Source organism: Eulemur rufifrons, chromosome 15 (assembly GCF_041146395.1).
Source record: "Eulemur rufifrons isolate Redbay chromosome 15, OSU_ERuf_1, whole genome shotgun sequence".
NCBI classification, from domain to species: Eukaryota; Metazoa; Chordata; class Mammalia; order Primates; family Lemuridae; genus Eulemur; species Eulemur rufifrons.
In genome coordinates, this window is record NC_090997.1 from 102,685,881 (window position 1) to 102,699,753 (window position 13,873).

General features: G+C 41.2%; 1 protein-coding gene across 3 annotated transcripts in view; it reads left to right on the forward strand.

Moving 5' to 3' along the window:
* SLC22A3 (solute carrier family 22 member 3) overlaps positions 1–13,873 on the forward strand; it is a 93,156-nt gene that overhangs the window by 35,637 nt on the left and 43,646 nt on the right. For all 3 annotated transcript variants that reach the window (XM_069487468.1, XM_069487467.1, XM_069487469.1), the window contains exon 2: positions 10,470–10,573. In XM_069487468.1, the coding sequence (XP_069343569.1) occupies positions 10,470–10,573 (104 nt within the window). The remainder of the gene's footprint in view (positions 1–10,469; positions 10,574–13,873) is intronic.

Sequence of the window (13,873 nt, forward strand, 5' to 3'; positions counted from 1 at the left end):
TGAGGGGTGTTTGTGGTAAGGAAAAGCGAAGGGAACGTGGGAAGAAGAAAAGTCATGGCACTGCGGCGTATGCGTGGTTATTCTCAATTGCACCTTAATACAGGAGAGCGTCTGGGTTGGCCTTACTAATCACACGAGCCCTTTGAAAACAGTCTTGTCTGGCTGGTGGCAGAAGAGGAACGCAGAGACCCAAGGCCTGAGAAGGATGTGATGTAACATTGCTGGGTATGAAGACGGAGAAGGGAGTGGAGAAATGAGCTGAGAATGACTCCTGGCCTCCAACTAGCAAGGAAACGGGGACCTCAGGCATACAACTACAAGGAACTGGATTCTGTGAACGGCTTGGATGAGGTGGGAAGCAGATGCTTCCCTAGAGTCTGCGCAGATGGGAGCTCTGCCCACTGGATACCTTGAGTATGAGATACTAAACGGAGAGCACAGCCAAGCATGCCCAGACTTCTGACCTGCAGAACTGTGAGATAATGAGTAGTAGTGTTCTGAGCCGCTAAGTTTCTGGTAGTTTGTTATATAGCAATAGAAAACAAATACTCGATAAGTTTGTGTACAATGCCTATGCATTGTTTCAAGACGCATGTAGTTAAAATATCCCTTGGCTTCCCAGGTGGTGGCCAGCAGTACATGTCAGAGTGTCCAATCTGGAAAAACAAAACAAAACAAAAAACTAATGTAAACAACATGTTAGGTTGTGGTTCTGAAACTTGGATGCGTACCAGAATCCCCTGGAGAACTGTGTTCTGTTGACACAAAAATCAAATTCAGCAAAATATTTAAAGAGGTTTATTCTGAGTCAATATGAGTAACCATGGGCCAGGGAAAACAAAAACCCAAGAAGCCTTGAATAAGTGGTCCCAAGGCAGTCAGATTACAGTTTGGTTTTATACATTTTAGGGAGGCAGGAGTTACAGGCAAAGACATAAATCAATATATGGAAGGTATGCATTGGTTCAGCCCCAAAAGGTGGAATATCTAGAAGCAGGGGCTTGTAGATTATAGGTGGATTTACAGATTCTTTTCTTTGCAATGGGTTAAAGCGGTAAGGCCCTGTCTAAAACTTGGAGTCAGCCAGATATCAGTTAAGATAAGGGTGCTATATCAGAGTCAGGTTGTGAGAGCAAGCCACAACATACTGGGTCATAATGACCTAATTAGCAAAATTGATGGCCTACAGGTATGACTTAACCCTTGCCCTGTAGGGCCTTGGGTCCTGTTTATAATTTGGTATCTTATTGCCACAGAGAGTCTGTTTTGTCAGTCTTATGATTTCTATTTTAACATTAATGCTGATCAGTTGTGTCTAAACTCCAAAAGGGAGGGAGGATAAGGAGGTGTGTCCAACCTCCCATCCCTGTCATGGCTGGGGTTTTATTTTTAGTTTACAGTTCAAATACAGATTTCTGGGCCCCACACTCAGAATTTCTGACTCAATGGGTCTGAGGTGGATCCTGTCAACCTGAAATAATCAAAAGGGTCAGATTCCAGTTTTAAAGAGTTTATTAATCCTAGCACTTTGGGAGGCTGAGGCAGGAGGAGCCCACAAGTTTGAGGTTGCAGTGAACTATGATGACATCACTGCACTCTAGCCTGGGCAACAGCATGTGACCCTGTCTCAAAAGAAAAGTTTACACGGTCTAGGGAATGGACACAACTGAAGCTCAGACTCGGGGGGATGGGGAGGTATGGGCAATGTGTATAGCCTGATCTTTTGTACCCCCATAATGAGCTGAAACACAAACTAAAAATAAAAATAAAATAAAAATAAAAAAATAAAATAAAATAAATAAATAAAATAAAAATAAAAAAAAAAAAGAAAGAAAAGAAAAGTTTATTCAAGCAAAAAGCTGAGAATGGCCATTCCAGGGCACACCTCTACAGAGAAATGGTGGTAGTGTTCCAAAGTTAAAAGCTAAATTTTTACTTTTATAGGAAGAAGACAAACTTAACAGTATTACAACAAGGCTAGTTTAGGAGTTACAACAAATTAATAAGTTACATTTCCTTTCTGTGCAGCTTGTTTCTTCATAGCTGGCTTTTATTTCCTTTTTGATTTAAAAGAGTATATTTGGCCAGGCACGGTGGCTCACGCCTGTAATCCTAGTACTCTGGGAGGCCGAGGTGGGTGGATCGCTCAAGGTCAGGAGTTCAAGACCAGCCTGAGCAAGAGTGAGACCCCTGTCTCTACTAAAAAATAGAAAGAAATTATCTGGGCAACTAAAATATATATATAGAAAAAAAAAATTAGCCAGGCATAGTGGCGCATGCTTGTAGTCCCAGCTACTCGGGAGGCTGAGGCAGTAGGATCACTTGAGCCCAGGAGTTTGAGGTTGCTGTGAGCTAGGCTGACGCCATGGCACTCACTCTAGCCCGGGCAACAGAGTGAGACTCTGTCTCAAAAAAAAAAAAAAAAAGAGTATATTTAACATTCCATCTTAAGGCACTGTGATAGCCATGAAGTCTTTGTGTGAGAAAGGTAAAAGGAAATTGAATCTATAATGAAAATCAACAGTAAGAGGGAAGGGGTCTTCCCTGGGCCCTTGGACATTTACAACATTTTACAAAACGAGTCAGGTAAGAGAAAAGACTTAATTCAGACAAACAAAAGCTTATTGCTGACTGTCATGTAACTTAGGCTCTGTAATTCACAGTATTTTAAGGTTCAAAATAATTTAGAGTTCCAACAGTTTAGATTTTTGAGTTACTACTTATTTTCATAATCCCAAGAATTTGTGTTTCTCTTAAGTTCCCAGATGACACTGTGGGTACTTGAGAACCACTGTGTTACTGTCAACATTACTTCGTATTACAAAAAGATTTACTAAATTGCTATATGTTTCTAAATCCCTAATTTAGATCGTTTCCCTTGTTTTGTAGTAAAAAAATTTATTTAAAATGTTCACAGAAATTAAGTTGCCTGTCTACATTATTCTTCTGAATTTAGTCATTTTCCCCTTTGAGGACTGTTCTATAAACCCCCTTATTCAGTATTTTCATTTTCTTAGAAATCAGCTTAACGGAAAGTGTAGGTATATTATTTTGGGATATAGTTTTAAAAGTCAACAGCAATTATCTGCAACAAGAATAAATATCACTAAAATAAAGATGTTCCGTGATTACCGTTATTTACTAAAGACCAAAGGTACAAAGAAAGATACCACAAAGCCCCATTGTGCCTTAACAGTTAAGCCATGGCCTGCAGGTGCTGGCAGGTATGAGACCTGCACCGGCTCTCAGTTATCCCCAAGCCAAGGAGAAAAGCCAAAAAGCAAAAACCCCTCTTTGCCTCCCAAATAAGTGAATATGTTAGATGTTCACTGGCTAGCACAGTCATTTTGGTCAGCTTTCCAGAACATTCATGGTGAGATAACATGATGAAGTGTCTAAGATTATAGACTGGTAAGTTCATTTGATTAAAAAGTCATGTGACCTGATTCTCTCATACAGTTGGTGTTTAATCATAAGCCATTTGTTTGTTATGTACTTAATACTGATCGTGTTGTGCCATATAGGAGGCCTTGGCAAGGGAGGAAACTTCTTCCTAACTCTGTTGCATGTCCCTGTCCTATGGGCATGGCGGGTCAGATAGTTGTTCCTCTTTGACCATTTGTGCTTCCAGTACTAAAGATGTTCACACCCAGGTGGTTGGAGCTGGGCTGCAGTTCCAGTTCTTAACTCATGCTCCCTTTGTGGAAGGGAAACCTTGGTAGTGACAGGTTTATGGCCACAGGACCTAGGGCAACAATACCCATTCCTGACAGGCTGGCTGGTCAGCCTGGGATCTCAGGAAACCGTGTTGAATCTAATTAGCATTGGCTTCAGCAAGAATGAGGGCGGAGTCCTACGGTGAAGTCTAAAATGGCTGGCCCTGGCTGGCACTTTGGATGGATCTTTCCTTTTGGATATAATTGCGTTAAATCAATGTGGCAACTCAAGATGGTTAGTTCATGAAAAACAGTAGCCATGTGCCTTCAGTTAATTTAAAACTGATTGATCATCACTTAATGTGTAATTTTTTTTTAAACAGACTCCTCCAAAATGTGGAGTCATGGATTTAATTTAGAGAGGTACTTGTTGAAATAGTTGTGGTACACTTGTTAAGCATTCCTTAGCCTGGGTTTTCTGGAAATTGGAGCCTGGGGCAAAAGCTTACGTATTAATTCTGTATCAGGAGCTGCAGAACCAGGGAAGGAAGAATGAGGAAGGAAAGGGACAAGAGGCAGGAAGGAGAGAAGAAAGCAAATATGGCGGAGGAGCCCCAGACGGCCACAGCTCCACAGGAAACCCAGCAAATATGCCGACCTCAGTCCTGGGGAGTCTCCCGCTAGCCCCTGTGAAACCTTGCGTCTCAGAAGAGCCATGGAAGGGTTGGGCTCCCTCTTCTCCTGCCTCCCATCTCCTATTGGTCAGAGTCTATCCCTCGGGGCAGGAGCCACCCTCAGCTCAGGCATTTTTTCGATTACCTTAAGTAATTCTAATGAGCCCCCAGTGTTGAAAACCACTTTTATGTTTGGTACGGTGGCTTACACCTGTAATCCCAGTACTCTGGGAGGCGGAGGCAGGAGGATCACTTCAGATGAAGAGTTCAAGACCAGCCCATGCAACCTAGGGAGACTCTTCTCTACAAAAAATTAGGAGTTAGCTGGGGCATTGTGGCACATGCCTGTAGTCTCAGCTACTCAGGAGGCTGAGGCAGGAGGATCACTTGAGCCCAGAAGTTTGAGGCTCCAGTGAGCTATGATGACGCCACTGCCCTCTAGTCCAGGCAACAAAATAAGACCCTATCTCAAAAAAAAAAAAGAAAGAAAACCACTTTTCAAAACCAGTTATATTATTTATTATCATTATATCACTGATTAGAATGCAATTAGTAACATTTATTGGACACACACTGTCTCAGGCATTGGGCTAAGTACTGTACATGTATTATCTCAATGACATCATTGATCCACTTGTTCCCCTCATTTTATAGATAGGAACACAAAGTGTCAACGATGTTAAGAAAATCAGAGGACACAGAGCTGGGAGTGGCAGAGTCAGGACATCCAAGCTGTCTGGCTCCAGAATGATGGCTCTTTTCCACCAAGAGAACCCTGCACAAATTTAGAACCTTTCATCTTCTCATCGTTAGCCATTCTCAGTTATTTAGAGAAATTGTAAACATTTTAAGTTGAGTAACTACATGCCTTCACTACAAAGGAATAAAACAGCCTGAACAGAGAGGGGCCAATGTGTCAAATGTATCTTATACAATTTGAGGATGAGTCATGAAGGGCATAAGTTAATAAATTACAAGGCATTATTGTTATTATTATTATTTTTAGAGACGAGGTCTCTCTGTTGCTCAGGCTGGTCTCAAACTCCTGAGCTCAAGCGATCCTCCTACCTCGGCCTCCCAGAGTGCTAGTATTACAGGTGTGAGCCACCATGCCTGGCCTTTACAAGGCATTATTATTAAAATAGATTTAATATTTTTATTTCTCCCAATTTCACAAGTTCAGACAAAAAGCAATCATGCATTTAAAAGACATCCCTCCATATTCCGAAGCTTATTTGCACAACCATACCTTAAAGCATGGCTATTACTAACCGTGGGGAGCAGCTCCTATGACAAGTGAGGTCTACAAGTCTTTGTCCCACAGCGATGCCCCTTCACACTAAGCTAAGTCACCCTGTTCTGGACAATCGTTGCAGACTCTGTCTCTTGGACTTGCTCTCATCTCCCTGGAGTCTTGTTCTTCTTCTGTCCTGGGGCCAGGACATCTGCTCTGGGCCTCTCCATTTGCAACCTTCCAGACTCTTCCTCTGTCCCTTTGAGCACCATCCTCACTTTGTCCCGAGCTCTCTTTACACCTCTGGTTCCCTGAGTGAGAAACTCTCTGTCCCACCCCTGGACCTGTGTTCCCTTCCCCTTCGACGGTGGGACAGAGACAAAAAGCTCCCCAGCTTAAAATCCTCAGCTTCACAACCCACATGCTGTGGGCAGAGCTTGGTGGGCATCCGTGTTTCTTTCTCTGCGCCGGGGCCTGCTCCTCACCTCACCCTGTATTTGCCTTCTTTCCCCTTGGATTTCCATCTAAACCCAGCTCATTGTTTTGGGATCTGTTGAGGTGCCGCCTTATTCATGTATCTGACTGCTCCTGCTCCCATGGGCCATTTCTCTCTCTGAAATGCTCTTGCATTTGTAGTTGATCCCATTCCGTTTAGATCTCAGTTGCTTCACATAAATTGACCTTGGCTCCCCAACTGTGCAATAAGTTCCTCACGGAGGCAGAAACAAAGCGTGCACATGGCTGGTGTTCTCCCAGCCCTGTCTGCGTCATGCCAGTCATGCCAAAGTGGAGCTCTCTGTAAATACCTGTGGATTAGTTTTTGTACCTGCAGCTCACTGTGGTGGTTCATACGTACAAGAAAAGCATTCATTAACTGTTTGATATTAAAGGAAGATGCCCAAATAATGCCATCAGATCATGTTAAAAATTTTTTCATGATGACTAGAATTAATAATGACATCCTTTCCCCTTAGGGAGACCCAACCCAAATTATTTTCTTTCTGATTACTATAATTTTTAACACATCATTAGGCTCTATTATGGTGCTTTGTTGTTGATTTAAAATGGAACCTGCTGGTGGAGGTCTACATGTATGTAATTGTTTTGCCAATGCAAAATGTAGCAAGGGACACACCATACCTGATAGTCAAACCAAAGGTGTCATTGATTTTTTTTTTTTTTTTTTTTTTGACGCTGATGAAGACTTTGAATGGCTTCTGATTCAAGCTGAGAGCTGATTAGGAATGGTTCCATTCACAACTCATCCCTAGAAAATTGAAACAGAGGCACATAGATACTGTAATTTGATTTCAAAATCCTCCCATTCTCCCAGAACAATGCAATGAATGAGTACTATTTTTCATGACTCATGAGTGGAGTCAAATACTGTTATGTCCTCTAATCTTAGAATTTCTTATGTCAGAGTTTGTTCAAAAGGGCTAACCTACACCTCTATGGAAAAATCCAGCTGATGTGTGTCAGGGTTCATTCCCTGTGGTTTGAGGAGCAGATAAGGCCCCCTCCTAAGTTTCTAAGGCTTTTGCATACTTGCATTGTTTTTTACCTTACTTCTTACATTCCATATTTGTATACTGCAGACATTTTGTTACTCTAGTTTTAAGGATAATTTAGAAATCACAACTTTAGCATATACCTAATAATTACTCGCCCTAGCATTTTATCATTGCAACTCAATGCAATATCTGTTTGAATTTTAACAACTAGGAAAAGCTAAGGAAAGCCCTTACTTGGAAACTCTTCAAAAGTCTCTAATTTAGCTGCAGTCGTGCTTTCTGTAAAATGAAGCAGTGTAATCCTTACAACATTACATGACCAGTTGTTTGAGTCTTTTATCAAATTGACTTTCTGCTCATGCCAAGGGGAGTACTTCTCTTTGTGTAAAAGTGACTTTGAAGATTAATAAGTAACAGAATGGGTACACATGGATTTATGAACATTTAAAAATTGTTTAATGTTTTTGCATGTGTTCACTTTGAAAAAAAAATAGAAGGTGCTTCATTTGTTCCACATAAATTGTCATAGAATAAAGACATAAATTCTTGTGTCTTTGATTCAGACATAAGTAAATTTTTGGTGATCCACAATGACCTCCCACTGATAAGAAGGAGATTTTAGGTCTTCCTAGGAATTACAAATTCTAGCATTTTATTTCAGGAAACACAGGTCCTGAGCTGTTGCCCCAGCAGGCAGGCAGCGAACTCACAAGTGATTTGGCCCCAGGAGGCTGGGGGCTGCTCCCTGACTGTATGAGCAAGAGTCAACACCAAGCTCTTGAATCCTTGTGTCTGCAGTGTTCTGTGTTCTGCAAACACAAGCAAGTGTGGGTGGGTGTGTATTTCTTTAAAGATACATAATTTGGTTTATTTATTTATTTTTTTAATTTCAAAGTATTAAGGGAGTACAAATGTTTTGGTTACATATATCACTTTGGTAATGCTTGAGTCACAGCTATAATTGTGCCGATCACTCAGATAGTGTTAATTTGTTTAAGTTATTTTGTACTTTTGAAAACTGGCAAGATTCCAGTTGTAAAAACAGAAACCAGGCTAGGTATTTTAAGCAGAGAGGGATCTAATAAAAGGTTAGGATTTGAGCTGTTTTGGAAGGGCTAGAAAAGAAGGAGAGGACAGGGATCAGGAGGGACAGCTCCTGCAGAGTGTCTTGGTGGTCAATCCCTGCCCTGCTGGCCAGCCATTACAAAGCTGGTACCTGTGAGGGGCAGTATCCTTTTGCCCCCACGTGGCCAGGCAGTGGCTACGAACACTGGCCAACTCCTGCAGCCACCACCAACCAGTGTTGCCACTGCAGGACTGGAACTGGAGCTGCTGCCATAGCCCGAAGCAGAAGGCCCAAGACCTCCCTCCTGCCTTCTGATCTTGCATTAGCTCCCGACTGGTGGAATCTAAACAGAACCCTGCTGGCAAAGGAGTCTGGGAAATGTAGTTGGCACACCTCCAGCCCTCTGGGATGGAGAAGACAGAGAAGGGCAGGCAGTATCTGGCCCGATGACTGTCATTGTACTTTAGAAAATGTTTAATTATCCCAGCGCTTTAACCATTTAGACATTTTAAATTAATTTTATTTTAGTATGAAATATGAAAAGACCCTTTTGACTATTTCTTTTATGATAGAGTCAAGAAGATAATCAGTTTTATATTAAAGCATATCTTATGGGTTTAAAGGACATTTGTGGGGCATTTTAATTCACACAATTCAAAAGCAGCTGAACAAATTCATGAAAAGTCTAGCTCTTGGTAAGCCTTGCTATGTCATCTATAACAAGTGTACCTTGTGTCCCTGTGCTGGCCAACCCCACTATTTGAAATATGGCTGGATGTGGCAAATTCTACTCTCTGGGTGATCACAACTTTACGCATATATGTAAATCTCTTTACTCTTACGTCAGTCAGTCTTCTCAGGGGCCAGCTACTACTGCCTCCAACTTTTTTCCGAGTGTATTAGATGACAAGTCATTAGCTATAGAACCAAGGCAAGAAGGTGGGTTTTATCAATAAATATGACAGTCTGCTTATGAATATGTATTATGAGACTACTTGCAATTCCTCTTCCAACAATATTTGTTTTCTCTTCATGCCACAGTGCAATGCAGTGGTTTTCAAGTTGGGGCAAGCACACCATTTGGGGGTTTACAGAGACAATCACAGAGGTTGAGATTCTAGATACTTTTAAGAGAGTCGATTTTCAGATCCTCAACTCATATGTCCTTGTTCCCAAGACAGATTTGCCTGCACAGATGCCAGTGGTAAGGATGCAGGTCAAAACTGTTCTTTTCCCACTTTGCAAAATGAATCAGGTGTTTCTCCCATCTTACTGTGATGCATCAACTTGAGGCTTTAAAGCCTGGGGGGAACCAAACAACGGGACAAGTTGAAATATTATTTTAGTGTTCATAAAATAATTAAGAAAAAAAGTAAATGACTAATGACTTAATTAAACAACTTTTGTAAATCTGGTGGTTTCCATTTTTTTCCTTAGAGCAAAATTGTAGGAGAACTTGCCTGACGTTGGCTAACAGTACTATAACAAAACTCCCTTCTTTCCCATTAATTTATTTATACAGACAAGTCTTTTTTGCCTATAAATTTATAAAACTACAAAGCAGGAATAGAATTGATGTTGAGTCCTAAGGCGTTCTAGTAATAAGTAATACACATCCACAGATGATCTGACCTAACTGGGAAGACCACCCTCCATTAACATTCTTCTGAAAATGGAGAGGTACATTTCCAACAAAATTTTACTTACGTGTAATCATTATTTTTCAAAATTCATGATGTCTTATATTTTTATCAATTATGGTCTAAAAGTAACTGTAATTATAATCCAATCAAAATTCTAATATTTAGAGACTTATTGTCATAGGAAAGTTTAATAACTTAAATTGTCAATTTATATGCATAACTTAGTGCACAGAGAGGTATAGTAATCAATACAATATTTTCTACATAAAATATATTACATTAGGATAAAAGTATGTGGGAATGAAAATAAGAGTTCGAAGAAAAAGAGATTGATATCCAATTGCAGACTGCTAAAGAACTCCTTTTTACTGGATGATGGTAGGTGTCCAATTACTATGATATTGATACTCTATTGGATACACTTAAAGGGATGATGTAATAACAACATTATTTTTAAATGTCAGTATTTATAGTATACTGAAAATCATATCGTTTGCAGTTATTTAAACTGGCAAAAATATTTATGCATCAATGTAAAAATACACATATGATATATTTTCAAAATTTATTTTAGGAGTATATGAGCAAAAATGTTTAAAGATCATTAGTCGACACAAAAGATAAGGTGTTTTGAATATAAGCATTCCCACATGTCTCCACGTGTATTTCTTTGCTTTCCCAGTTTGACCTCGTCTGTGTCAATGCGTGGCTATTGGACCTCACCCAAGCCATCCTGAACCTTGGCTTCCTGGCCGGGGCATTCACCTTAGGCTACGCAGCAGACAGGTAGGTACAAACATGACAACTATTTTACATGACTATAATACATATGGAGAGGAAAATGGTTGAAGCTAACTGTTAGAACAATATTTTTGCTAAATTTAAAGACAGTTTTTGATTCCACCACTCATGACATCCACACTTGTTTGGTTTGACTAGTTCTTTCCTTCTCAAATTTCATTTCCTTATTCCATGAACTATACAAAGGTGTGAGTGAGGCTGTTCCCAGTGGGTCTGAAAGTGCCTGAATGAAAACAGACTCACAAGGCAGTGACATCATGATTGGGTTGACACATTGTTCCACTGGATACTGTGGAATGGATTCTATGGGCTTCAATAACAACTCACTGATTGTGGTTTGATAAATTTAGCTGTAAGATCAGCCTGTTCCAAATTTGTTTCATTTAATTTTTAAAAAAAGAAATCCTTGTATTTTATTCTAAAAATTTAAAACTCTTTGAAACAGGCCGGGCGCGGTGGCTCATGCCTGTAATCCTAGCTCTCTGGGAGGCCGAGGTGGGCGGATCGTTTGAGCTCAGGAGTTCGAGACCAGCCTGAGCAAGAGCGAGACCCCATCTCTACTAAAAATAGAAAGAAATTATATGGACAGCTAAAAATATATATAGAAAAAATTAGCCGGGCATGGTGGCGCATGCCTGTAGTCCCAGCTACTCGGGAGGCTGAGGCAGGAGGATCGCTTGAGCCCAGGAGTTTGAGGTTGCTGTGAGCTAGGCTGACGCCACGGCACTCACTCTAGCCCGGGCAACAGAGTGAGACTCTGTCTCAAAAAAAAAATAAATAAATAAAAAAATAAAAATAAAATAAAACTCTTTGAAACAGTGTTTTCCCAAAAACCATTAAAGGGGTTTTATCTGTTAAATACTATTTTATATTCATAAATATAACTGGCTAATTATAGACATGGTGAGTGTGTATATTCAAGACAATCATGCTTTCTATTTAAATATTCTTGTTCCTGACATTACTCTTGTTATATATTCATGTTTAACTCTACTCCTTTATCCCAATTCTAGCTAGGAAAATACTTGCAGTAATCTAATAATCCTCTCTCTGCCCCTCAGAAGGGGTACAGATTGGGAATCTTGATTGGGAATCTTTGGCCCATGGCCACATCTGGCCTAATATTTTCTAGTTACTCCAGCCCAGCCCTTGATGAGTTCTTGTGATTGTGCCATTCAGTGGATGATACTAAGGGTACCTTTTAGAGAGCTGCAAACAGCAATTAATTAGCTAATTCAGTAACAAAAGGCCCCAAATCCTGTAGCCCAGCAGTCCCAACCTTTTTGGCACCAGGGACCAGTTTCATGGAAGACAATTTTTCCACGGATAGGGGGAGGGAGGAGATGGAGCTCTGGCGGTGATGCAAGCAATGGGGAGTGGCTGGCTGTAAATACAGACGAAGCTTCCCTCACTGGCTCAAGACCCCACCTCCCGCAGTGCACTGCCCCCCGACCCCCTCCCATTTCTAAGTTTCATGGAAGACAATTTTTCCACGGATGGGGGAAGCAGGGGAAGCAGAGCTCTGCATCCGGGTCCTAATAGGCCATGGACTGGTACCACCCGGAGGTTGGGGACCACAGCTCTAGCCAATTGGAGATCTGCGTTTGATCAGACCAGTAGTTCAAAATGGATAGAACATAATGTTACTTTCTCTTTCTCCTTCACTTTCTGTCTAGCCCTCCCCCACAATGCTCCTCTGCACCTGAGTTTCTCCTGGATCCTTTTGTATCGGATGCCCTTTCCCCCTTTTCTTGTCCTTTATCGATGTCCTTTCTCTTGTTTCTGCTTCTAGCCCTTTCAAACTTCACCTTTCCTTTCTTAATCACTTTCTCTCCTAGCTGGTTACAATTTGGAATTGAGTTATGCGTTTTAAATATTTGCTTATTTTGTTTTGTTTTTACCCTTCATAAATTTAAAAATTAGGTTTTACTTCTTTTGTATTTTTTTCTCTTTTACAATCAATGAATATACTCCAGACTCAATTAACTTTGCTACAGGAGGGGCATTTTCCCTGCCTGTGTTCTGGGAGGGGATTGAGCATCTGTCCTCCTAGAGGACATGCTATTTGGAAAAGATGTGCCAGACCTGGAAGAAAGATGAGCTGAGAATAATTCTGCCTCCTGGCAGGACTGCCCAGCCTGTGGCCTTTTCTCTTCCTGCATATCTGTGATTTGTATCCTTGAAGGAAAGGACAAGAAAGAATTTAACAGGCCATGTATCTATGAGAGGACAATGTAAGAAGGGCAGAGGGTCAATTTTAAAATCTAAATTGAAACTTCCAGTTTCCAGTTTGGCATATAAGGAGCTTAGAAGTTGCTACTCTGTCCTAACAACAAGTAAAAAGCTGAGCAAGCTGAAAAACCAACAACTCTTCTTAGGTCCATAAGAGAAGAGAGATCGCAGAGCAAACTGCTATCACCACCCTCCTCGCCACCCCCCTAATTAGAGACACAAGCAGGTGAATACAGAGAGTCACAGCACATGAGCAGAAACCTCCTTGGGAGGGCCTGCGTAGACAAACCCAAACTGTAACTGATGAATTGCTGGAGGCTCAGCGTGGATGAGCTTGAGAATTAAAAACTTCTGAGGGACCCACTCAAAGGGGCCTCGCGCCTTTGTGATTTTTACCTCTCGGAGCTCTAGTAGGGTCTCAAAGGGATTATCAAGGAAAGTCCCTCATCCTGGCAGCAGGAGGGGAAGGGGAATCATTTTGAACTATGCCAGAAAACTCTGTTTTTCTTAACATGTCTGCCCTCTGGAGAAACTATTTAACCAGATCTTGACCTGCTGAAGTTTTCTCAGAGCCTCACTGACCTGGGGCGAGGGGAATACCAACTCTTGCTCCTTCCAGCCTTCCAAGTAGAGAAAGGGAAATACTCAATTCCAGCCCCTTCTAGCTTTCCCTGTGGGAGAAGGCAAACAGCTGGTTAGCCCCCTCCAGCCATCTTATCCCAGCTGGTGGGGGGAGTCTAGAGAAGCACTTGTGAAGTTCGCAGCCCAGAGGCGCAGGGTCACCGAAATACCGAGATCTACTCACGCAAGCACAGAATGATTCCCGTCCCTACCCCTCACCCCACATCACTAAAGGCCTATTTACAGCACCTCCTTTTACCCAGTTCATCATGTCAGGCTATCAAGGAAAAATTACAAGGCATGCTAAAATTCTGAAGAGACAGAGCAAGCATCAGAACCAGAATCAGATATGACAGAGATGTTGGAATTATCAGTTCAGGAATTTAAAACTACTATGGTTAATATATCAAGGACTTTAATGGATAAAGTAGA